This window comes from Palaemon carinicauda, chromosome 13 (assembly GCF_036898095.1).
Source record: "Palaemon carinicauda isolate YSFRI2023 chromosome 13, ASM3689809v2, whole genome shotgun sequence".
NCBI classification, from domain to species: domain Eukaryota; kingdom Metazoa; phylum Arthropoda; class Malacostraca; order Decapoda; family Palaemonidae; genus Palaemon; species Palaemon carinicauda.
Genome location: NC_090737.1, coordinates 128903743 through 128928742, shown reverse-complemented (window position 1 = coordinate 128928742; position 25000 = coordinate 128903743). Strand labels below are relative to the sequence as shown.

Sequence of the window (25000 nt, the reverse complement as noted above, 5' to 3'; positions counted from 1 at the left end):
TTCAACTACTCAGAAATTAGCTTTTATTTGATATTGAAACTTTAACTCAGATTATAAAGTTCATTCTGGAATTACCCTGACCTCATGCAACATAAACTTTCAAAGATTATTGTTCTAAAAGTAGTTTCGATCGTAGCCCTTCATTCCCCGTAAAATACCGTAGCTGTAATTCTACCAGTAGCTCCTTATCAGCATCCAAAGGATATGCAAATATAAGCCTTGGGCGGTTGTGCCTGAAAAGTGCTTCTAGGTATAAATGCTAAAATGTGCCATTATCTCTCCTCACTCTTTTGGTCCACCCGAGTCTCATTTTATTGTCACCTCTCAGAATTCTTTTATCATTTCATTCACCGCATTAACCTGCCGAGCGAGCGAAGCTCATGGCAAAACGAACGGAGGAAAGCGACGCGGATTTCGTCTGACTGCTCCGAAGATGAGCTCTTGCGTCTCAAACTATCAGATATTCGAAGAATACCACCGCCGGCAAATTTGACTCTTCCGCCAGGGGGCCGCAAAGGCCATCCCCTCACCTAAATCATAATTAGTTTCATTAGATTCAAATAACCCGGCGGGAGCTTCATTATACACGTTAATGGAGGCAAAGATTTACCCAGGATTTAAAGGTCCTGGTATGCTGGTATATATATAGATTCTTGTCTTCCGTCCCCGGCTTTCGAATGAGGGTCATATTACCGTTATTTCTCCGCTAATGAATTTGCCTCCTTTACAACGAAGCTCATTCGAATGATATTCGAGGATCTACTCTTGCTTCGGTTCCCGTGATTGGTTTATTATCCTACCGCTAAGGATTTGGCTTTGTTTACGGATTAAAAAGGAAATTTTAATATATATATATATATATATATATATATATATATAATATATATATATATATATATATATATATATATATATATATATATATTACCCTTAAAACATATGGGCCAATATGAATCCACTGGTGAATAATCTTTAGCATCGTACAGATAGTACCTCTTGTAATTTCTTAACTCTTGACAATTTTACGTAACTTGCGTCATCAGATTCGATAGGGCTTAATAATCTAGGTCGCTGGACAATTTGTAAATTCATTCGTTTGGGTTCCAATATTAAGATATGCTTGTTACTTACGATTCTCTTTAAAATATTTTGGTTTCCAAGGCAGTGAATTGTAGTGTATGGCAAGATTTGAAAAAAAGGTTAGTAACCCCTATTCTCCGTTCTCTTTAATCATATTCATCTCGGAGATAGAAAACGTGAACGTTTTTAAATAATTTTGGAGGGTGAACTTCGTTAGTCTGTTATTCAAGCTTATTCCTCCTTAAGAAGTAAGTAATAAACCGACTTACTACCTGATACAGATAAGAGCAATTCAAGACGAAAATTCTTTTTCACAACTGGAATCCCAAGTAAATAACTTTGATTGAACAGAAGTAAAGTTATATCAAAATGCAAATTTTTCTTATTAATTATCAAACTATTTCTGTTGCCGTATAATTATCAATATCAGAACTTTTATTATCAGTTAGTTGTATTATCGGCATCTCACTAGATATTCATGAAATTTGACTTAGACATTCCGTTTTCTCAGAATAATTTGACGCAAATGATAACCTGGTTTTATTTTGAAGTCGCAAAATTATTAAAAGGGCATAAAATGGATTGTTAATTCTCAAAATAGTTTGATCAAAAATTTCTCTTGCATATAAAGGCCTATGTAGAGTCATATGATACCCAAAATGGTCATGGAACTTTCTATCAAAACATTACGAATGAGTTTCCTTTTCCGAATAAATTCCAGTCACTCATCTTTGTAGAAGCTACATTCGAACTATCATGAAGTGTATTTGAATTAAGATGTCCTCCGTTTCTTGTTTTCTAATAATCTCGTCACTTATTTCCCCCATTCCTTTAATGCTGGTTTCTTCTAAATTATTCTGTATGCTCGCATCTTAAGAATATACTTAATTCAGAGTTACATTTGGATTTTAAGAATAAACTTTGTTCAATTACATTTGCATTTTAAAAATAAACTTAATTTAGCTACATTTGCATTTTAAGAATAAACTTAGTTCAGAGTTTAGCTACATTTGCATTTTAAGAATAAACTTAGTTTAGTTACAGTTGCATTTTAAGAATAAACTTAGTCCAGTTACATTTGCATTTTGAGAATATACTTAATTTACAGTTACATTTTTATTTTAAGAATAAACTTAGTTTAGTTAAATTTGCATTTTAAGAATGAACTTACAGTAGTTTACAGTTACATTTGCATTTTAAGAATATACTTAGATCACAGTTACATTAGCATTTTAAGAATAAACTTAGTTCAATTACATTTGCATTTTAAAAATATACTTAGTTTACAGTTACATTTGCATTTTAAGAATATACTTAGTTTATAGTTATATATGCATTTTAAGAATAAACTTAGTTCAGTCTCATTTGCATTTTAAGAATATCCTTAGTTCAGTTACATTTGCATTTCAAGAATAAACTTAGTTCATTTACATTTGCATTTTAAAAATATACTTAGTTTACAGTTACATTTGCATTTTAAGAATATACTTAGTTCAATTACATTTGCATTTTAAGAATATACTCAGTTTACAGTTACATTTGCATTTTAAGAATATACTTAGTTTACAGTTATATTTGCATTTTAAGAATAAACTTAGTTCAGTTTCATTTGCATTTTAAGAATATCCTTAGTTCAGTTACATTTGCATTTTAAGAATGAACTTAGTTTAGAAAAATTTGCACTTTAAGAATAAACTTAGTTCAGTTTCATTTCCATTTTAAGAATATCCTTAGTTCAGTTACATTTGCATTGTAAGAATATACTTAGTTTACAGTTACATTTGCATTTTAAGAATAAACTTAGTTCAGTTTCATTTGCATTTTAAGAATATCCTTAGTTCAGTTACATTTGCATTTTAAGAATAAACTTAGTTTAGTTAAATTTGCACTTAAGAATAAACTTAGTTCAGTTTCATTTCCATTTTAAGAATATCCTTAGTTCAGTTACATTTGCATTGTAAGAATATACTTAGTTTACAGTTAAATTTGCACTTTAAGAATAAACTTAGTTCAGTTTCATTTGCATTTTAAGAATATCCTTAGTTCAGTTTCATTTGCATTTTAAGAATATCCTTAGTTCAGTTACATTTGCATTTTAAGAATAAACTTAGTTCAGTTACATTTACAATTTAGGAAGAAACTTAGAGTTACATTTGCATTTCAAGAATAAACTTAGTTCAGTTATGTTTGCATTTTAGGAATAAACTTAGTTTAGAGTTACATTTGAATTTAAAGAGTATGCTTAGTAATGATATACATTTCCATTTTAAGAATAGACTTAGTTCACTATTACATTTGCAATTTAGGACTATACTTAGTTCAGAGTTACATTTGCATTTTAAGAACATACTTAGTTCAGAGTTACATTTTCATTTTTAAGAATATACTTAGTTCACTATTACATTTGCATTTTAAGGATATACTTAGTTCAGAGTTACATTTACATTTCAAGAATATGCTTAGTTCACAGTTACATATGGTTTTTAAGAATAAACTTAGTTCAGTTACATTTGCAATTAAAAGATATACTTAGTTTAGTTACATTTGCATTAGAAGAATATACCTGGTTCATGGGCTACATTTTCATTATAAAGAAATAGCTTAACTAACCAAAAGACCTCATTATTCATATTGGAGTATGACTTTTAGATTTACTGAAATGCTGTTTATGATATATAATTTTTATACCTAATCATTATATCATGTTCACTGTTTTGCTTATTGAAGAATAATATCTTTCCATTGACAGCCTCTGCTAATTGATATTTGAAGGTAAAGATTATTGAAGTGTTTATAAAACACTTCACTTATTGTTGCATCGTTTATACTTTACGTTTTTTAGATCACTTTTTAAAGTATGATTCGGGTTTCTTGTCTTGTTTTTATTGTATAAAAATACACATCCATTCACATTTTTATCATTGTTCTAACCCATTTTTCCTTCATAACTTGGAGTAGTTAAGATTTATTTAATAATATTCCCTATTTAAAGAGGCTGAAAATAACCTTATATGGGACTGAACGGTGTAGAATTTTTCTGTGTTGTGTACTATTACTTTCATGAGTTTATTTACATGTTCCTCTCTTCTTTTATAAAACTGGGTTGCAGGAGTTAAATGTATATATATATATATATATATATATATATATATATATATATATATATATATATATATATATATATATATATATAAATATAAATATATACATATATATATATATATAAATATAAATATATACATATATATATATAATTATATATAAGTATATGTAACAATATATATATATATGTATATATATATATATATATATATATATATATATATATATATATATATATATATATATATACACACACACACATATATATATATATATATAATATATATATATATATATATGTGTGTGTGTGTATATATATATATATATATATATATATATATATATATATATATAATATGTGTGTGTGTGTATATATATATATATATATATATATATATATATATATATATATATATATGTATATATTTATAAGTATGTATTTGTAACAATATATATATATATATATATATATATATATATATATATATATATATATATATATATATATATATAAATTATATATGTGTATATACATACATACATACATACAAAGTTTTCAAAATACGTTAATTTTCCTACGTTAGTTTCCTATTCATTTTTTAGGGACAAACATTTACATATGTGGCAGCACTTGAGGGTTTGAACCAAAAATACATTTTACAATGAACACGAAGTGAGATTTTTTGCATTTTTATTTCATAATTTCTCAATTGATCTGACTTTTTCTCATTTTTATTTTTATCGAATTGGTATCTTTGTCAATCATCTCAGTACAGTTATCACCTCATTTATTCTCTCTCTCTCTCTCTCTCTCTCTCTCTCTCTCTCTCTCTCTCTCTCTCTCTCTCTCTCTCTCTCTATTATTCCAATCCTCATTTTTGTATTTATAAGTTTATGCCAAGCTCTCTCTCTCTCTCTCTCTCTCTCTCTCTCTCTCTCTCTCTCTCTCTCTCTCTCTCTCTCTCTCTCTCATTTTCATCTTTATCATTTCAGTCACCATTTTCATATTTCTGCAATGCTCTCTCTCTCTCTCTCTCTCTCTCTCTCTCTCTCTCTCTCTCTCTCTCTCTCTCTCTCTCTCTCTCTCTCTCTCTCTCTCTCTCTCATTTTCATCTTCATTATGTCAGTCCTCATTTTCATATTTCTATATTTCTGCCATGCTCTCTCTCTCTCTCTCTCTCTCTCTCTCTCTCTCTCTCTCTCTCTCTCTCTCTCTCTCTCTCTCTCCGTACTCGCATCTCTCGAATTGATCTCTTTCTTATCTTACAGTCTTGTTGTATTTTCGCCTGTTAGCTACTGTCTGCCTGAAATATCCCTGCCTTCTCCCCCAAAAAACATGCATTTTATAATCTAATCCACGTAAGTGCATACTGCTGCTGTAATTTATCATTAGTGGCTAATTCTGTGCATGAATTTTTTTTTATTCAATGAATGCAATTGCCTCTTCTCATTAGTGAATTGTTAAATTTGCTCGTGTATACATATAGAACATTAGATATCTCTTGCTCTTTATAATATGTTCATTTGTAGAAGTATGTTTTGTCATGTGCTTGACTACAGTAGAGTTCTAGTTTTTGTGTATTTTTTTGAGTGACTATTTTTTTTCCTGTGTGCATATGAGGAGATCATACAATAAGCAATCCCTTGGTGTGGGTTTTGTTTACAATTGTTTTTTTTTTTATTATTATTATTATTATTATTCCCTGAAATCAGAAGCTATTTTATATCATCATTGCTGATGTGCTTAAAGCATACCTACTCAAAAAAAAAATCAAGCATTTTAATATTTAGGATTGTCATTATTTTGTGATATATTCATTAGAAATTTATAGATTTATAACACAATATTGTCAAATACTACATATATTTTATTAATTCATGAAAGGTGGTTTATGAAATACACCTTAGTAGGCCATAGAATATTTAAAGACTCGTTCACTGTAGGATCAGTCCAAAAATGGTGTTGGCCTGGGTAATTCAACTGTACTTAGATGGGTATATGGTATCGGCAAAATGTGTCCATGATAGCTTGTGGCTAAATATCTTTTTTTAGTTATTCAATGATGATAATTTGCGCGTGAAAAAGTAAGACACATTTTTTCAGTAAGAGATTAATATCCCTTTTCTAATGAATGGCAGAAAAATTCTTTACAAAATTTTCAAATTCACTGAAGACAAAAAGGACTAGATGGGAAAAGTTTTTATTGCTAAATGTTTGTAAGAGAAAGTTAATATAGCAAATGTCTTGGTGAATACTGTACTACTGACAGTACTGAAGCAGTGACAATATAGCTTAAGGGTTTATACTTGAATTAGATATTATGACTCTGGGTCTTAAATATTAATACGTATATTCAATTAGGTTACATACAGTATTTTATAAGTGAATTTGAGTGTACACATACTTTTTCAACGCTTAATTTTCATTTCAGAATGGTATTTCAATCTATTTCAACTTTGAGGAATACTCTTTTGTGTTTTATGAAGATAGTCAATAGCAGATATTTTATTTATATTTTAAGAAACGAAGAAATTCTAATCCATTTTTTTCTCTCCCTCCAACTCCTTCCCCTCCTCACGGTATCATCACTACCCTCATCATAATCATCATCATCATCATCATCGACGTCCATTCACTCTCGACACCAAAAGGATGACAACGACGACGTCGAATACGCCGAGCTGACCTTCACGAACGGGAAGAACAAGACCAAGAACAAGACAAAGTCTGGCGTGAACGGGACCATCCGTTCCTCCGAAGAGAACACGATCTACGCCTCCATCGACCACACCCGCACGGCACTGCACGGCACGAAGCAGCAATCGAAACAGCAGGATCATAATCAGCAGCTGCTTAAGGGAAAGCAGGGCGTGGACCACTTAGACACAGCTGCTCAGGGGGAGAACGAGCACATCCCTCTTATGGACACGGCGCTTGAGAGCAGTGTTTGAATGTGTATCCTCTCTCTCTCTCTCTCTCTCTCTCTCTCTCTCTCTCTCTCTCTCTCTCTCTCTCTCTCTCTCTCTCTCTCTCTCTCTCTTTCGCTACATCTTGAGTGCCTTGTCTTGAGGACATCTATCACTGGCCACTGCTGTTCTTACACTCGGTTCCACTCTAGTCCAGTGGAGTCGTTCTCCTTCTTGAGCAGCAGCAACAGCTGTGAAGGAAGGGTCAATGAACGGTGTTGATTGAGAGTGCAGGTTCTAAAGTGCTGCTGCCTACGTGTTTGGGCCGAGGTTCGAACTGAAAGGAAAGAGAACCTGAAACTATGGACAAAAATACATCCTGGAATCAAAATAGAGAAATGTGTATGGCAGCCCTTGTTTTAATGTTTTATTGTTTTTCTTTCATAAATCATATAGGCCAGAAAGACATTCTGAAGACACTTCTCGTATTTTCAGAAGCTGTGTAAATACGCTATACGAAATAGATAATGACCCGGTTTTGTTAAACTCCAGGAGAGGTCCAAGCGGAAATATAGCGGGAAAGGTTATGATCAAATATAGATATGGAGGATCAACGCCTCATGCGTTTAAAGAAACGCATTTTGTTCTTAGGAGTAATGAATGAATCTCAGTCAAAGGATTAATGAATAAACATTCACTAGCAATACTCATAAAAATGTACAAAGTGAAATGTAGCTATATTACGGTGCAAGAGGTTTAATAGTTATTCTATCTTTCACTGGTCATATTGATTTAGGCTAATTTTTCATGGCCGGATGCCTTTCCTGCCACCAACCCTCCCCATTTACCCGGGCTTGGGACCGGCATCAAGTTGAGGCCGGCTTGTCCCCCCCCCCCCCCTTCTATCAATATGCAATTTCTCTTATACTTTTTTTATGACGAAGCTTAAAATCTTCATCTGAGGAACTAGAGTCCTTTTTATTTTTGGCCAAATATGGATTGTTAATTACTCATAACTTATAAAAGGTTTAATTCCTCATAAATATGTTTGTGAACGTATATATACACACTAATGTTAGAAGGGGAAGATTACCCAGTACACTTTTATACAATGTATACTTTATAACCTTACAAGAATCTAGGTAAATTAACTATACAATAATATATATATATATATATATATATATATATATATATATATATATATATATATATATATATATATAGATATGTGTGTGTATGTATATGTAAAAATGTGATGTGTATATTAACATACATATATATGTGTGTATGTATCTGGATGTACATATTAACAATTGCATATATATGATACTGGTACTTTACGTATACTATCGTGAAAGTAATAATCACACTTTCATAAGTATTCTCATATATATATTAGCATAAATAAGCAAATTTGTTGTCATTGACAACATCATTACAGCTGCATTTCACTTTCACATGTTTAGATAATAACGTATCAATGATATTGGAGGTGAGACAGAAAGCTCGCCTTTCGTCAGGGACAGGTTTCACTGGTCGCTTTAAAATGTCAGCTAAGTATCGTTGAGGCAGAGCTCGCCTTTCATCAGGAACATGTTTCACTGGTCGCTTTAAAACGTCAGCCAAGTATCGTAAGATAGAGATCTCGCCTTTCATCAGGGACGTGTTTCACTGGTCGCTTTGAAATGTCAGCCAAGTATCGTTGAGACAGAGAGCTTGGCTTTCGTCAGGGACAGGTTTCACTGGTCGCTTTAAAACGTCAGCCAAGTATCGATGAGACAGAGAGCTCGCCTTTTGTCAGGGACATGTTTCACTGGGCGTTTTAAAACGTCAGACAAGTATCGTAAGACAGAGAGCTCGCCTTTCATCAGCCACAAGTTTTACTAGTCGCTTTAAAACGTCAGCCAAGTATCGATGAAACTGAGTGCTCGCTTTTCGTCGGAGACATGTTTCACTGGTTGCTTTAAAATGTCAGCCAAGTATTGTAAGACAGAGATCTCTCCTTTCGTCAGGAACATGTTTCAGTGGTCGCTTTAAAACATCAGCCTAGTATCGTTGAGACAGAGAGCTCGCCTTCCATCAGGGACATGGTTCACTGGTCACTTTAAAATGTCAACCAAGTATCGTAAGACAGACAGCTTGCCCTTTCGTCAGGGACATGTTTCCCTGGTTGTTTCAAAACATCAGCAAGTATCGTAAGACAGAGAGCTCACCTTTCGTGAGGGAAATGTTTCACTGGTCACTTTAAAATGACAACCAAGTATCGTAAGACAGAGAGCTTGCCTTTCATCAGGGACATGTTTCCCTGGTTGCTTCAAAACGTTAGCCAAGTATCGTAAGAAAGAGAGCTCACCTTTCGTGAGGGACATGTTTCACTGGTCGCTTTAAAATGTCAACTAAGTATCGTAAAACAGAGAGCTCGCCTTTCGTAAGGGACATGTTTCCCTGGTTGCTTCAAAACGTCAGCCAAGTATCATAAGACAGAGAGCTCGCCTTTCGTCAGGGACATGTTTCACTGGTCGCTTTAAAACGTCAGCCAAGTATCATAAGACTGAGAGCTCACCTTTCGTCAAGGACAAGTTTCAGTGGTCGGTTTAAAACGTCATCCAAGAACCGAAAGACAAAGAGCTCGCCTTTCGTCAGGGATATGTTTCACTGGTCGCTTTAAAACGTCAGCCAAGTATCATTGAGACAGAGAGCTCGCCTTTCGTAAGGGACATGTTTCACTGATCACTTTAAAACGTCAGCCAAGTATCGTTGAATAGAGAGCTCGCCTTTCGTCAGGGACATGTTTCACTGGTCGCTTTAAAACGTCAGCCAAGTATCGTTGAATAGAGAGCTCGCCTTTCGTCAGGAACATGTTTCACTGGTCGCTTTAAAACGTCAGCCAAGTATCGTTGAATAGAGAGCTCGCCTTTCGTCAGGGACATGTTTCACTGGTCGCTTTAAAACGTCAGCCAAGTATCGTTGAATAGAGAGCTCGCCTTTCGTCAGGGACATGTTTCACTGGTCGCTTTAAGACGTCAGCCAAGTATCGCTTAGTAATTTGTCTTGTTTTTGTTGGTGTGAATGGTCGCTTATTCGCCATCTCCTTTTTGTTGTTTTGAGGAAGCGTTCTATTCGCTGAAAATGAAAACCATATTTCTTTTTGTGCACAAAACTTTATAAAGAAGGTAAGTTTTCTGTATAAGAGTTAGAGGTGTGAGTCGTATGTTGAATAAAAAATAGGGATATAATAGAAATTAATGAAAGATTATGCTTTGAAGGAATTTAACGTACCGTATCGGATGGTATCTCATGACTAATATCACATATGTAAAATTTCATATTTTCTTGATATAATGTTATCTAAGCGAGGCTTTAACCAATTTATTGAAAAAAAATTTAAGCTTTTAATTCTAGAGTATTACATTTCAAATCCCTCTATCATGAGGAGTAGCGTTCAGTACATATTTTCTGCCAGGACTTTTCCAAAAACTTCATGTAAATAGTTTTCCAAGATATCAAGCATATCAAATTTTCGTGTACCTTACGATAATTTCTTTTTTCAAATCATGCTCTTTAGCTTACATTATTTTGAAAGATATATTTGTCTATACATAGATTATCGGAAAGTTGCTTACGTTATAATGGAGGATCATTCTTGATAAAAAAAAAAAATCCTCTTGATATGATTTGATGAAACTGCTTATTTTTTTAGAAAAATACTGGAAACTATTATAAATCCTTAATCATTTATAAAGGAATATGCCTTATATATATATATATATATATATATATATATATATATATATATATATATATATATATATATATATATATGTATATATATATATCTATATATATATATATATATATATATATATATATATATATATATATTGATGTACAGAAGCAAGTAAAACGACATATCTGAGGCCTTTGGTCTTCAGTAGACTAGTAATGGCTTGCATATATATATATATATATATATATATATATATATATATATATATATATATATATATATATATAAATATATATATATATATATATATATATATATATATATATATATATATATATATATATATATATATATATATATATATATATATATATATATATTCTATTGTATAAAACGGAATTCATAAAAGCTTATTCCCTCCAGACAATAATCTGAACTAAAGAAACCTCAATTTGTTTTTTAAACTTTATTCAAGTTTTATTGTGGGTTTCTAAGAATTATTTTCAGGCCGTTGTGCTGAATAAATTATACTGTTAAAAAATTGCATTAAAAAAACGGTAAATATCTGGCAACATTTATTCCAGGATTTTTACCCTTTTAAAAACGGATATATTGACGTAAAGGAGTGATATTACGGTCACCAACCCGTAAAAGAAAATAACAAAGTAGGGTAAAATTACAGTTGCCAGTATTTTACTGAAATACGGATGAGAAAAGTATGTTTTTACGAAGAATTTCCTATTAAAAATACGTCTTTTTTTTAAGTGTACATCACAATCTGTCTTGCTTTTTCTCTTATCTCAGCCGCTGCACAAATTTGCTTGATTTTATGAAATGGTGAAAGGTTCACCTATATGAATGTGAGGATGTGTGTATAATGATTGTGCTGTGTTGGATAATTAATTGTTTTTGATGTTCATTTTAGGTTAAAGGAAGAGATGAAATGTACATTTTTGAGTAAGAATTTTTATACTTGCATGTTTATGTATTATATTTTCTTTATTGGAAGGAAACAATTCATTTAGCTTCAGATGTGGTGCCTTTGAAACAAGCAATGCTTTTAGAGAATTCCAAATGCCTGATGCCAATTTTTCTTTTTTTTTCTCTTTTTTCAGAAATGTATGACGTAACGAAGAAAGCTAAAATGAACCATTGATTTTTTCTCTTTTTTTTTTTTTTTTTTTTTTTTTTTTTTTTTTTTTTTTTTTTTTTTTTTTTTTTTTTTTAGTCATAATCCCTCACCCTAATCTTTTGTTTCTTTGATTGTTAGATTGTTTTACTATACAGATTATTTAATTGTATTTTTAGGAGCTCATTTCAAAATTATCTCTTAGGAAAAATTATCTCAAAGGATCCATTGCGACTAGAATAGTTGGAAATAGAAAAAACATTTCATCTTTTGAGCTTTTTATTTTTTATACATATTTTTTTCCTCGAGTCATTGAACGAGCAATTCCATTTCTAGATTAGTGTTGACGATGTAGCTGTTGTTAGATTAATTCTTATGTATATCAGTGCCTTTCCTTAGAGACTAACATTAAAAAGACATTCGTTGCCTCTCAGTGCCAGAGACACCGGAAGTAGATGAACAGAAATGGAAATGAAATAATGTATATATTTATATAGATTATGAAATATTAGAATTTAATGCATTTGCCATTGAATTCACTTTACCACGTAAGTCATTTTACTTTTTTTTTTTTTTGGTAAGTTAAATTTTTATGCGGTGTATGTTCAGACATTTGATCATTGTGCCTTATATGGAATGCATTTAACTGTAGAAAATAATTAACTTTGCAATTTAATGTAGAATAAGGTAAAGTATTTCTTGTAATAGCCATGATTTTTGGCTGCCAATAAGATCTGTTATAAAAAGACCGAAGGATTTTGTTTTATTTCTGTCCTTTACCTTTTTAATCAGCGTGACGTTTTTGCTTTATTTTCTTTCCTGTTTTTAAAAAGTCCAAATTGACCATAATAGGTTGCCTTAATTGATGATAGCAAGGTGTTATCCTATCTGATTTCAAGGCAGAATGGGATAAAAGTAAAGATTGAGAATTTAGTTATTAATATATGTATGACACAGGTAAAATATGCTTAATTACAATAATAAGAATAAGCTTAGAAGCTTTGCACTTATCCATAAAGTGATAGAGTGGCTGCAAACTTATTTTGCGGAGTGAGCAATTAGTAAACAAAAAACCAAGTACCAGAATGTGTTTATCAATACTATTTTTGTAAATCTGGTTTCATGTCTCAGCTGCTTCCTTGAAAATGTTTTTAGCCTGTAAAAAATTTTACAGTTTTGACTATTGTCATACGAAATACAAATATAAGAGATGAGCATCACTAGAAGATCTTCATCTCTTGCAGCACAAAGGTCAGAAGAATCACATCCTATCTTTGAGGTAATATACAGGATTTAATACTTTATAACATACGCTACACTTATAATCAACGTTGAAACACGCTCTATCAATGCAATACTATGCAACATTACTTTCAATACACGTAGTGCTTTTAATATTACAGTACAAATTACACATAATACATAACAAAAAGTAAATTTAAGCAAGAGACATACCAGCCTTTCTAGCTCTGTCATCTACATTGACTCCCGAAGATACAGAGTCAGATAAGCAATGCTTCTACTCATCTCTCCATTGTCTATGCCAGAAAACTCTCAATCAATCAATCTATGCCTAGGCCTACTGAAATAAAGTCTAGACCATCATCGAAATTAAACTTGCCCTTATTTTTTTTTTTTTTTTTTTTTTTTTTTTGTAAAGCTCTTGCGGAGAGTAGATTGGGGAAATTCTTTCCAATCACTACAAATGGCCTCGGTCCATTCTCGAGAGCCAGCAATCCGAGAGAGTCTTTGGTAAATGTATGCCCGGAAGAGTTTCCACTTAGGCCAAGGAAGATCTGCAAGTGAGAACTTTGTAAAATGAACCAGGGGGAGGACGAGTCATCTACGTAAGTGAGTTTGGATATACTATAAATTTAGATATAAATAAGTGACTGTAGATATAGTATATCCTAAATCCCGCTCATGAATGGCATGAGGCAGTGATATTGCCCTATCGAGCAGGACAAAACCGTAGAGACTGGCCATATTATTATTATTATTATCATTATTATTATTATTATTACTAGCTAAGCTACAACCCGAGTGGGAAAAGAAAGAGTGTATAAGCCCAATGGCTCCAAGTGGGGAAAATAGCCCAGTGATGCAAGAAAATAAATAAACGATATATGAATAAATGAACAATTAACATATAATATTTTAAAAACTAACATTATCATATCATCAGCGTCTAAGCCTCCTCTCCACCGAAGGTAGGACCGAGAAGCGACAGACAATGGCTGCTGATGCCTCAGCATATGGACCTATAAGATCCTTCAAACCTCAACCCCCCCCCCCCACATCCTTAGCTCACAAGAAGGGTGAGGTTGCAGTGAACTAAGGAACTAATGAGTTTGAGCGGGACTCTAACCCCAGTTTGGCGTCCACTAGTCAGGGACGTTACCACATCGGCCACCACAAATCTAACAAATAATTAAGTGACTGTAGATATAGTTAAAAATAAGTGATTATAACTACCGCATAACTACAAATAAGTGACTGTAGCTAAAGTACAGTTACGAATAAGGAAGTAACTATTGGTATAATATAGTTACAAATTAGGATTTTTCTGTATCTGTAGAGCAACTGAAAGAAAGTTTTATATTTCTCCTAATTTAAGTAAGACAACTTTAAGAACTAGATTTAGAAATAATATGCCAGAATCTTCATGTTCTCTAAACCACCAAATGGGAAAATATCATATTTGAATAATTACTAAAAACTTTAATTCTACATTGAATGTATATTCATACACATCATCAAGAGGATTCAATAATCTGTGTTTGTTTCCTGCTTAATTATTCTCTCTCTCTCTCTCTCTCTCTCTCTCTCTCTCTCTCTCTCTCTCTCTCTCTCTCTCTCTCTCTCTCTCTCTCTCTCTCTCTCGGGTTTCCTTACTAGTGGCAAATAGTTGCCTGTTGTTAGTCTCAATTTGTTTACAAATACAGTGATTTTTTTTTTTCTATTGCATCAAGATGCGTTTAGTTAATTGTTCTTTTATAATGAATGCTTGTTAAAATAGTTAAGACATTTTAACCTCTTTTGATTTATTGATTCTTACCGCATTCAGTCATTTGTTATCTTTTATTTTACTTTATTTATTCAGTCTCATCTTTTTATCTTTTAATGACTCAAATTTAGTTAGATTTCTAATGTTTCCTTCTATATTATCTTTATTTTTTTTACTTTTTCAGTTATTACCTCAATTATGTGAAATCTGTTATTCCAAAGTAATAAAAAAAAAAATTGAAAAAACTTATCCTATTCTGGATTATAATTGATTTTTAAACAAAAGTATTCAATAGGCTCAAGGAAAACACGCTTCGTGTTTCGTTGTTGTTTCAAACAAAATATTGAAAGTTCTAAAGAATTCCAATTACATCTCTTCGCGACCCATTAATATCTTTAAGACTATCCAAATTTCCCAAAAGGTCTTCAGTGGCGAAGCTGCTAAGTGGTTAGTGCCCGTCGTTCGTTCAATATTCTACCAAAGCTGGATTTGATAAAGAGTTTGGCGAAACGTGAAATTGTAAACAAGAATTATAAGGTAAGCTAGACCTGTGAAGCTATTGTGAAAGATATCAGTATAGCGGAACATCTAATATTTTTCGTAATCTACTAAACTTTTATGACAGTTTAGCATTGAGGGCTCTTGCTCGTTAGTCTATAGGTTTTCGCAGAAGTGCTGTGCTGAGACTAGTTAGGCTAAGTGTCTCCACTACAGGGCAGGCTAGGCCAAGTGTCTCCACTACAGGGCAGGCTAGGCCAAGTGTCTCCACTACAGGGCAGGCTAGGCCAAGTGTCTCCACTACAGGGCAGGCTAGGCTAAGTGTCTCCACTACAGGGCAGGCTAGGCTAAGTTTCTCCACTACAGGGCAGGCTAGGCTAAGTGTCTCCACTACAGGGCAGGCTGCGCTTCACTTTGAATGTAAAATCTGAATCGTCTAACGTGTTAGGTTATTTTCCTTTTTGCATTTAAGTTGTTTACCTACGTTAGGTAAGGCTATGGTTACCTGCGAATTGTTTGTTTATACATACGTGTGACATGTCTGGTAACAGCCGAAGTAAGTTAGGTTCGGTAATTTTAAAGTAGGTAGGCCTATGTAGTTGATCATTCTTCACGACTAAGTATCAGAATTTATTTATTTCCCAGTGAGATTTAACGTAGTTTAGCTGAAGTTTTCGACATGAAACATTTAGTGGAGGGGGGTGTTCTCTGTAGCTTTCCAGTACCTTATCAGGTACAAAAAATTTTTATAAGTTCAGCTGTAGTAATTCCACAACTGTCTGGAAAAATCGGTTTGCGACAAATATCCCCCTTGAAGAAATTGCCTGAAAAAAAAATGAAAGCCCAAAAACGAAAAACCTCCAGGAAAATGTGTTCTCTATTCAAAAGTCGTTTGTTTTTATCCAGGGGACAAAAGGTTTACATTCATTGTTAAACCGTGAATTTGCAGAATGAAAAACCCCTTTGGCAGTACCCTTGGTCATTTAATAAAATGAAAACTTTATTTTACTATTTGAGAAAGAAGTTAATCCATAATTTTTCTTTGTTGTTTTACAAAATAATTCCCTGAGTTTTGATACCAAGAATATCATTGATATTTCTCATTTATATCAGCTTGATTAAATCATACCTAGAGGAAAACAGTGGCCTAAGTGGTAAAATCCCTGACTGGTGATTGCCAGACTGGGGTTCTTCAAACTCGTTAGTTCCTTTGGTCAGTGCAACCTCACCATCCTTGTAAGCTAAGGATGTGGGGTTTTGGGGAGCCCATGGGTCTATGTGCTGAGTTATTAGCAGCCATTGCCTGACCTTCCTTGATCCTAGTTTGGGTGGAGAGGGGCCTTGATCGCTGATCATATATAATATGGTCAGTCTCTAGGGCACTGGCCTGCTTGTTAGGGCAATGTCACTGTCCCTTGCCTCTGCTATTCATGAGAGGCCTTTAAGCCTTTTAACTTTAATATATGAAAAGCCTATAATCAATAATATTACCTAGAATTACATTTACTCTCTTGCAATGAAAATGTGACCCCAAAACAGGGAAACAAAAGAATACTATCTTGCTATTTTGATAGATGATCAATTTAGAAACCAGCGAAACATAAATTGAAGTAGAATAAAAATTATGAACGAAATTTAATCATTATTATTATCATCATCATTATTATTATTATTATTATTATTATTATTATTATTATTATCTAAGCTACAACTCTAGTTGCAAAATCAGGATGCTATAAGCATAAAGACTCCAACAGGAAAAAATAGCCCCCTGAGGTAAGGAAATAAGGAAATTAGTAAATTAAAAGTAATGAATAATGGTTATAAGATATCTTAAAATCAGTAACAACGTTAAAATAGATCTAAATATATATATATATATATATATATATATATATATATATATATATATATATATATATATATATATATATATATATATATATATATATATATATATATATATATGCAAATTATAAAAAGAGACGTACGTCCGCCTGTTCAACATAAAAACCTTCGTTGCAAGTTTGAACTTCTGAAGTTCCACCGATTCAACTGCCTGCTTAAGAAAATCCTTCCACAATCTAGTCACAACTGGAATAAAAATTCTGGAATGATGTTTACTATTAAGCTTTTTGATGGAGAAGGCATGATAAAACACCCGAGATCATGGAAATGTTTTTTGACAGTTTGTGAATAGAAACACAGAAAACTGAAAAGGAAGACGATATTGGTCATAAGTTTTAAACGTGAAGTAATAGATGACGAGTGGAGAAGTATTGATTGAAAAGCTCAAGATAGAGACGACTGGCGAAAAGTAACCGAGGCCCTTTGCGTCAATAGGCGTAGGAGGAGATGATGATGATCTGTCCTGTTTCGTCAATGTAACCATGTCAGAACGAACGCTTGAATGTTTAAAGGGGGTTAAAGGCCACTCTTAAATGGCAGAGGCAATGGACAGTGACATTTCCCTATCAAGCAGGACAACACCCTAGAGACTGGCCATATATACATATGATCAGTGCCCCAGCCCTCCTCTCCACCCAAGCTAGGACCAAGGAAGGCCAGACAATGGCTACTGATGACTCAGCAGATACACATATAGGCTCCCCTAAACCCCACATCCTTAGCTCACAAGGATGGTGAGATTGTAGTGACCAAAGAAACTAATGAGTTTGGGCAGGACTCGAACCCCAGTCTGACGTTCACCAGGCAGGGACGTTACCGTATCGGCCATCACACGGAGAATTGGATGAAACATGAAAGGTTAAGATAAAGCCATTAGCACTTCCTTTCTTCCATTTTTCTGTCCAACTCCTCTTACCTGAACGACCTCGTCGGCCCCGGCACACGTCCATAACGATACTTACGTTGCAATACCAAAGGTCAGCAACGCTGGAACTGAAAAGTGCCTACGGGAAAGAAATTTAATTCTAGCAATTCAAAAAAACACTATTTTTCTTATTTATAATTTCTTCTTTTAAAGTTAGGGCAATATAGGAAGTTGTAGATAGCAAAAGACAATCTCTCTCTCTCTCTCTCTCTCTCTCTCTCTCTCTCTCTCTCTCTCTCTCTCTCTCTCTCTCTCTCTCTCTCTCTGAAAAAAAAATCCTTATCCCACTCATGGTCGTAGAAGAATTTCTCGCGCTTACAAAAGGAAAATAAAAAAGAATGAAAAAGTTAGAATCAAAGAAAGAATTCTAAATGATTCTTCGACATCCGAGACACGTCTTCCAGCAACTGAAACGAACGTACCCCCCTCCCCCCTCACAAGTCTCCCCCTCTACTCCTCCCTCCTCCTCCTCCTCCTCTTCTTCTCCTTCCTCCTGCACACAAAAACCCAACCCCAACTGCCCCTCTCCCAGCGGCCTGCGAGAAAAGTTTACAGCATGGAGTATTTTTGGAGTCGTATTTTTTTTCCCACAAAGAACGACACTCGAAAAATATCAAGGGAAAAGCTATTCGTCCAGTGTAGGATGTGTCCTTCTCATCCCCAGTCCTCCTCTGCCACCTACTCTGGTGGTTTGAGTTGAAAAGAAAGAGATAATTCAAGCACATATGTTCACATTTGTCCAAAAGACCATCCACGCTTCTTGGTATATATTGTATATCTTTTTTTTTATCTTTCTTTCGATTCCAAGAACCTTTTATTTTTTCTTACTCTGTCTTGTTCCTCGTCCCAGGAGACAAGATGCTAGAATTTTCATAGATTGAAGACGTGTAACATGCGTCCAAGAAAGAATTATGTACCATGTTGGAGGAAACTCCTTTTTTTTTTTTTTTTTTTTTTGTTCTGGCCAAGCCATCCTTTATTTCAATCTTTGCCCATTGTATGAACGTTTTGTGTGTGTGTGTGTATATATATGTATATATATATATATATATATATATATATATATATATGTATAATATGTATATATATACATATATATATATATATATATATATATATATATATATATATATATATATATATATATACAGAGAGAGAGAGAGAGAGAGAGAGAGAGAGAGAGAGAGAGATAGATGGTGTGTCTGTTTGTGTGTATAGATACAAGCTATGCACACATGTATACACGCATATATGCATATATGTAATATATATATATATATATATATATATATATATATATATATATATATATATATATATATATATATAATATCAGAAATATGCATTTGTTTTAAGTTGCTTGTTTCTTTAACCATTCATGTTCATCATCATCATCATCTCCTCTTACGCCTATTGACGCAAAGGGCCTCGGTTAGATTTCGCCAGTCGTCTCTGTCTTAGAGCTTTTAAATCAATACTTCGACATTCATGATCTCCTACTTCACGCTTCATAGTCCTCAGCCATGTAGGCCTGAGTCTTCCAACTCTTCTAGTGCCATGTTGAGCCCAGTTGAAAGTTTAGTGAATAATAAATTCCATAAGTTATCTAAAATTTAAGTATTTTATCCCAATGACAGTAAAGGAACGGTAATTTTTGGCTAGTTCTTTTTCAGATAAAGCAAGAATAGATTCGAGAATACTTCCCATTGTGATAACGACCCTATTTTCATTGACAGGTGAATCTAATGATATAGGAAAGAATAAAGAATACAAAACTTTAGTTTGAAGCTTTCAGACAGTATATGTGAAAATACGAAGCCGAGAAATAGAATATCTATCATAAATTTCGTAGAAATATGATGCAAAGACTACACTAAAAACTATGAAAGCCGTCTGAGAGTGCAGACCCCCGGCACAACAGCTTATTTCTCGAAACCAGCTCTTTACATAACAGTTTAGAATCCCTGCAAGTTTCATTACTTTGCGATTAAAATTGTGGCCGTATGGTTGATGACTGGAATTTGACCTTTTGCTTGATCTTGACCTTGGACTCGAACTTGACCCTAACATGTATTAATTGGCGTGGATCTTCATACACTCAAATATGAACCAAGTTTGAAGTCTCTGTGACAACAATGTCCAAACCTATGGCTGATTATGTCAATTGGACATTTTGCTAAACCGTAACCTTGGCCTTTGACCTTGACCTTCCAAAATATAATCATTTCCAGCTTTTTACATAAAGGTTAATCCCTGTAAGTTTCATTACTCTACGATTAAAATTGTGTTCAGGAAGCTGTTCACGAACAAACACACACCCACAAACACACAAGCCTCCTGGCTAGTACAGTGGTAACGCGTTCGCCTAGCATTCGCATGGCAGCAGATCGATCCCAGCCCGGGACTGTGAGTTTAAGCTGTTTACTGGGGAGGCCACTGCTGTGGTTGGGCAACACAGTAGGGGGTTGGGCTGGCCCGGCTGACGTTCTGGTGAGCATCAATTCTGATGGAACCGGAACTGAAACCAGACAACTTTAACTTCAACTTTAAACAAGGGGTAAAACATAACCTCCTTTCAACTTCGTTGGCGGAGGTAATAAAAAACACTTCTTGTGGAATATAAACTAAAATATTAGGTGTTTCTAGTAAGTTATTTCCAAATTGATATCCGTGAATTGAAATAAAATCAATGTAAAAGTAAAAGGAATTATTAAATGACATAACTGAAAAAGAAATAACCTTTAGATCTGAAAACCAAATACATGCATTTTTCCTAACTTATATTAAGCTATATTAAAACGTTCTTTACCTTTTTCATTTGCAGACAAATTCTTAAAAAAAAAGAAAAAAAAATCCCGATTGCAGTCGGCTCTATTAAGAATTAATTCATATTTCCATCATCGGAACGCCAGTGAAAAAAAAAAAAATTATTTTTTCCCCCAAAAATGTTGGATTTTCGCTTTTCTTTACTTTTTCATGCATATATTGACAAGTTATTTCTCTCGCTAAAAATGGATTTGCCATTTTTTGGCATCAAAGAGGCAGTTGGAAATACACGAAGCCAATTTAGAAAATATATTGTGAAAGATGAAGAAATACCGGAGGGTTCAGAAAAACTGATATTCTTATTATAAAACTGAAATCCAATTAAGGCCTTCGTTTTCACTCGGGAAAGGTCTACTTTGTAGTTCGAAATTTCAATGTTTGTTTATGAATTTACAGCTTATGTTGGTTTATGTATGGATATAAATGTAGGGTTGCCATACCATATTCACCAATTGTATGGGTAGTGATAGAGAGAATGACACCTTATGTTTTTATCTTATTATTGCTCGTGTGCTTTATTCCTGAAAGGATTCGGATTTGAAAAGGAATTGAATGAGGAAATATATACATATATATATGACTAACACTCGTGATTTTAATCAATGTAAATATCAACCACAATGGCCTTTAATACCGAATTTTACCATGGGAATATATATCCACTGGAATTCACTTTGGTATTAGCTTCCGGCTAGGCAGAGATTCGAACTCATGCCACTTAGCCGAGACCATACCTGCGAGGACTCTACCAACTCTACCATCTCCCTTGATAGCTCGGTTGGTAGAGTCCTCGCAGGCATGGTTTCGGCCGAGTGGTACGAGTTCTAATATATATATATATATATATATATATATATATATATATATATATATATATATATATATATATGCGTATATGAGTGTGACTATATATGCATATATATACATACATACACACACACACACACACACATATATATATATATATATATATATATATATATATATATATATATATATATATGCGTATATGAGTGTGACTATATATACATATATATATATATGTGTGTATATATATATATATATATATATATATATATATATATATATATATATATATATATATATATATATATATATATATATATATGTATGTATATATATACATATATACTGTATAATCCCTTTCTGAGTGAGGATACCTTATCGTGGTGAAAGGATTTTCGTATCTCCATGATCAGTGATCAGAAAAGCTGTACTAGTACAGACATCAGACGATAACCTCTTACCATCACCAATCCGCAGTGGCCAGCGTGGTGATGAAAGCTAAACCCCATATATGAATTGACATGTCAGAAGCCTTTGTCCTACACTGGACTAGAAAATACAAGTTATCAAATGATCGTTTTCATAAGACTTACACGGTAAAGTTCTCTTGCTTCAAGCCGATTTAAGATCAATGAAAGCATTCGGTCACTGTCGCCTTGACCTTCACACAAAGAACCTGTTCTGAATCAATGATTGAGAGAGGTCGGGAGAAGTCACATCGACGTCTATCTTTTTTTTTTTTTTTTGTAGGTTATCAGATTCCTCGCTTCCTTCTGTAGAGGTGTTGACGCTTATTTGAATTTGAAGGGCATTTGTTTGTGGATGTCGGCGTAGTTTGTGTAAGGTTTTACCCACACAAATTTGAAAAATTAACTAATGTCACAAAAAAAGAAACGGGTGAAGGAAGAGAGGTTACGCCTTTTCATTATTATTATTATTATTATTATTATTATTATTATTATTATTATTATTATTATTATTATTATTATTATTGAGTATTAAATATGCACATTCATATATAGTTTTTTATTCTAAAAACACAGGGTTTCTCACACTTTTTACAAAGTGCCCCTTTAGTTAAAGAATAGAAAAATTTTACAATGGTTCATAAGTCAAAAGCATGTAATTACAAGATTAAAGTTGCTAAACAACCAAAGTAGTAGTTAAGATTGTAACAAAGGTTACGTTGAGGAATACAGAAGACTTGCTTTATTGGCCCCCCAACACAGTGCTGTAGCTATAGTCATGCTCCAGATCTAGATTACACAGTTGACATCAGTAACACCAAAATCATCTATAAAAACTTGGATATTTGTCGTAAGAAGGTAGTAAAAGGAGCTTTTGTTTATACAATGGACACTTTTGATAATATATTTTTAGTCAGTAAAGCTGCATTAGTAATATGATTTTTAGAAATATTCTTAAAAAGTTTAGAGCTGCTAATACTTCTGCCGATCACTGCTTCTTCATGCAAAATAATCTATAAAAACTTGGATATTGGTCGTATGAGGGTAGTTGAAGGAGCTAAGATTTATGTAATGGATACTTTTGAAATAACATATTTCAAATCAGGAAAAAAAATTGATAATTTGATTTTTAGAAATTTTTAAAACCTTTAGGGCTGCCAATACTTCTGCCGGTTACTGATTCTTCATGCAAGATAATCTATAAAAACTTGGATATTGGTCCTACGAAGGTAGTAGAAGGAGCTTTGAAGGAGCCTAGATTTATACAACGGACACTTCTGATAATGATATATTTCTAATCAGGAAAACGACATGAGAAATATGATTTTTAGAAATGTTTTTTCTTTAAAGCCTTAAAAGCTGTCAATACTTCAGTCAATTACTGCTTCCTCAAGCAAAATAATCTATAAAGACTTGGATATTGTTCGAATGAGGGTAGTTGAAGGAGCCTGAATTTATGCAACGGACACTTCCGATAATGAAATATTTTTAATCAGGAAAACGACACTAGTCATATAATTTTTAGAGATATTTTTAAAATTTGAGAGCTGCTAATACTTCTACCGATCACTGTTTCTTCATACACAAGCTCATGGCATTGTTACAATTAATCATAGCAATGACACTGACAGCAACGCAGAATCACATTTGCAGGACATCATCATTAATCATTTTGAAAATAGATCGTCGCCGAGACGATCGGAAAGAACCCGTAATAGGTTACGCTAACGTCAAGCTACCCTTAGACAAACTACTTGAACATTGAGACCGTTCACTTGGTGGAAAACTGCCTTTTACTTTTCGACTACTTCTTAGGTTTTTTGGTTGCTTGTAACTTTTAGCATGTGTTTTTAGTTTACCTACGAACCATTGCAAAACTTTTTAATTTTTCAGCTGAGGAGGCACTTTGGAATAAATGTGAAAATTCCTGTGTTTTTAGAATATACAATGATATATACTATAACTGTGGATTTTTAATACAAAATTCTTAGACACGTCATAGTGTTTTCTTCAAATTATTTTTATTATTATTATTATTATTATTATTATTATTATCATTGTTGTTGTTGTTGTTGTTGTTGTTGTTATTATTATTATAAATCCCTTTCTAGCAAGAGTCTAAAATGGAAAAGCCATTTTTCACAAATGTATTATGACGTTAAAATTACAAAGCGAGAGTTTCAGAGGCTGTTGGATGCTTGTTTTGTAAATTTATTTATTATTCACTTGTAATACATTCATTTTTTTTCACTGTGAAAATTCAAATCATTTTCATCTACTACTCCTCAGAGTCAAGTTTTAATTTATTTTCTTTATCTGGTTTTTCAGTCAATGTAGTCATCTTATGGAGAAAACCAAAATCTTTTGGAGAAAAGGAAAAATTTGGGATAAATTGATCCCAATGAAACTATGAAAAAGAAATAATACTGACAAATATCACTTTTAATTTTCCACTTTCAGAATTAATAACATAAAAAACCTACAGAATAATGTCAAGTCAGCATTTATGAAAAGAGGACCAAGAAAAGCAGAAAAAAAAAACCAGGAACGAAATTCTCTAAACAAAATAAAAGTCTATTACGAAGCCGTAAAAAACAGATCCCTCGGATTTCCC

At 33.0% G+C, this 25000-nt stretch overlaps 1 protein-coding gene, 1 long non-coding RNA gene and 1 pseudogene across 2 annotated transcripts in view; all 3 read left to right on the top strand.

The window, feature by feature from the left end:
• LOC137651812 (nephrin-like) overlaps positions 1-8235 on the top strand; it is a 47408-nt pseudogene extending 39173 nt beyond the window's left edge.
• Positions 8236-8330: 95 nt separating this feature from the next.
• LOC137652081 (uncharacterized) lies at positions 8331-9007 on the top strand. Its single transcript, XR_011046172.1, has 2 exons — positions 8331-8618; positions 8829-9007. It is a non-coding gene; the product is annotated as an uncharacterized lncRNA (long non-coding RNA).
• Positions 9008-18657: 9650 nt separating this feature from the next.
• Positions 18658-25000, top strand: part of LOC137651810 (neuromodulin-like) — a 6595-nt gene continuing 252 nt past the window's right edge. The window contains exon 1 of the mRNA XM_068385029.1: positions 18658-18861. Coding sequence (XP_068241130.1) covers positions 18658-18861 — 204 coding nt within the window. The remainder of the gene's footprint in view (positions 18862-25000) is intronic.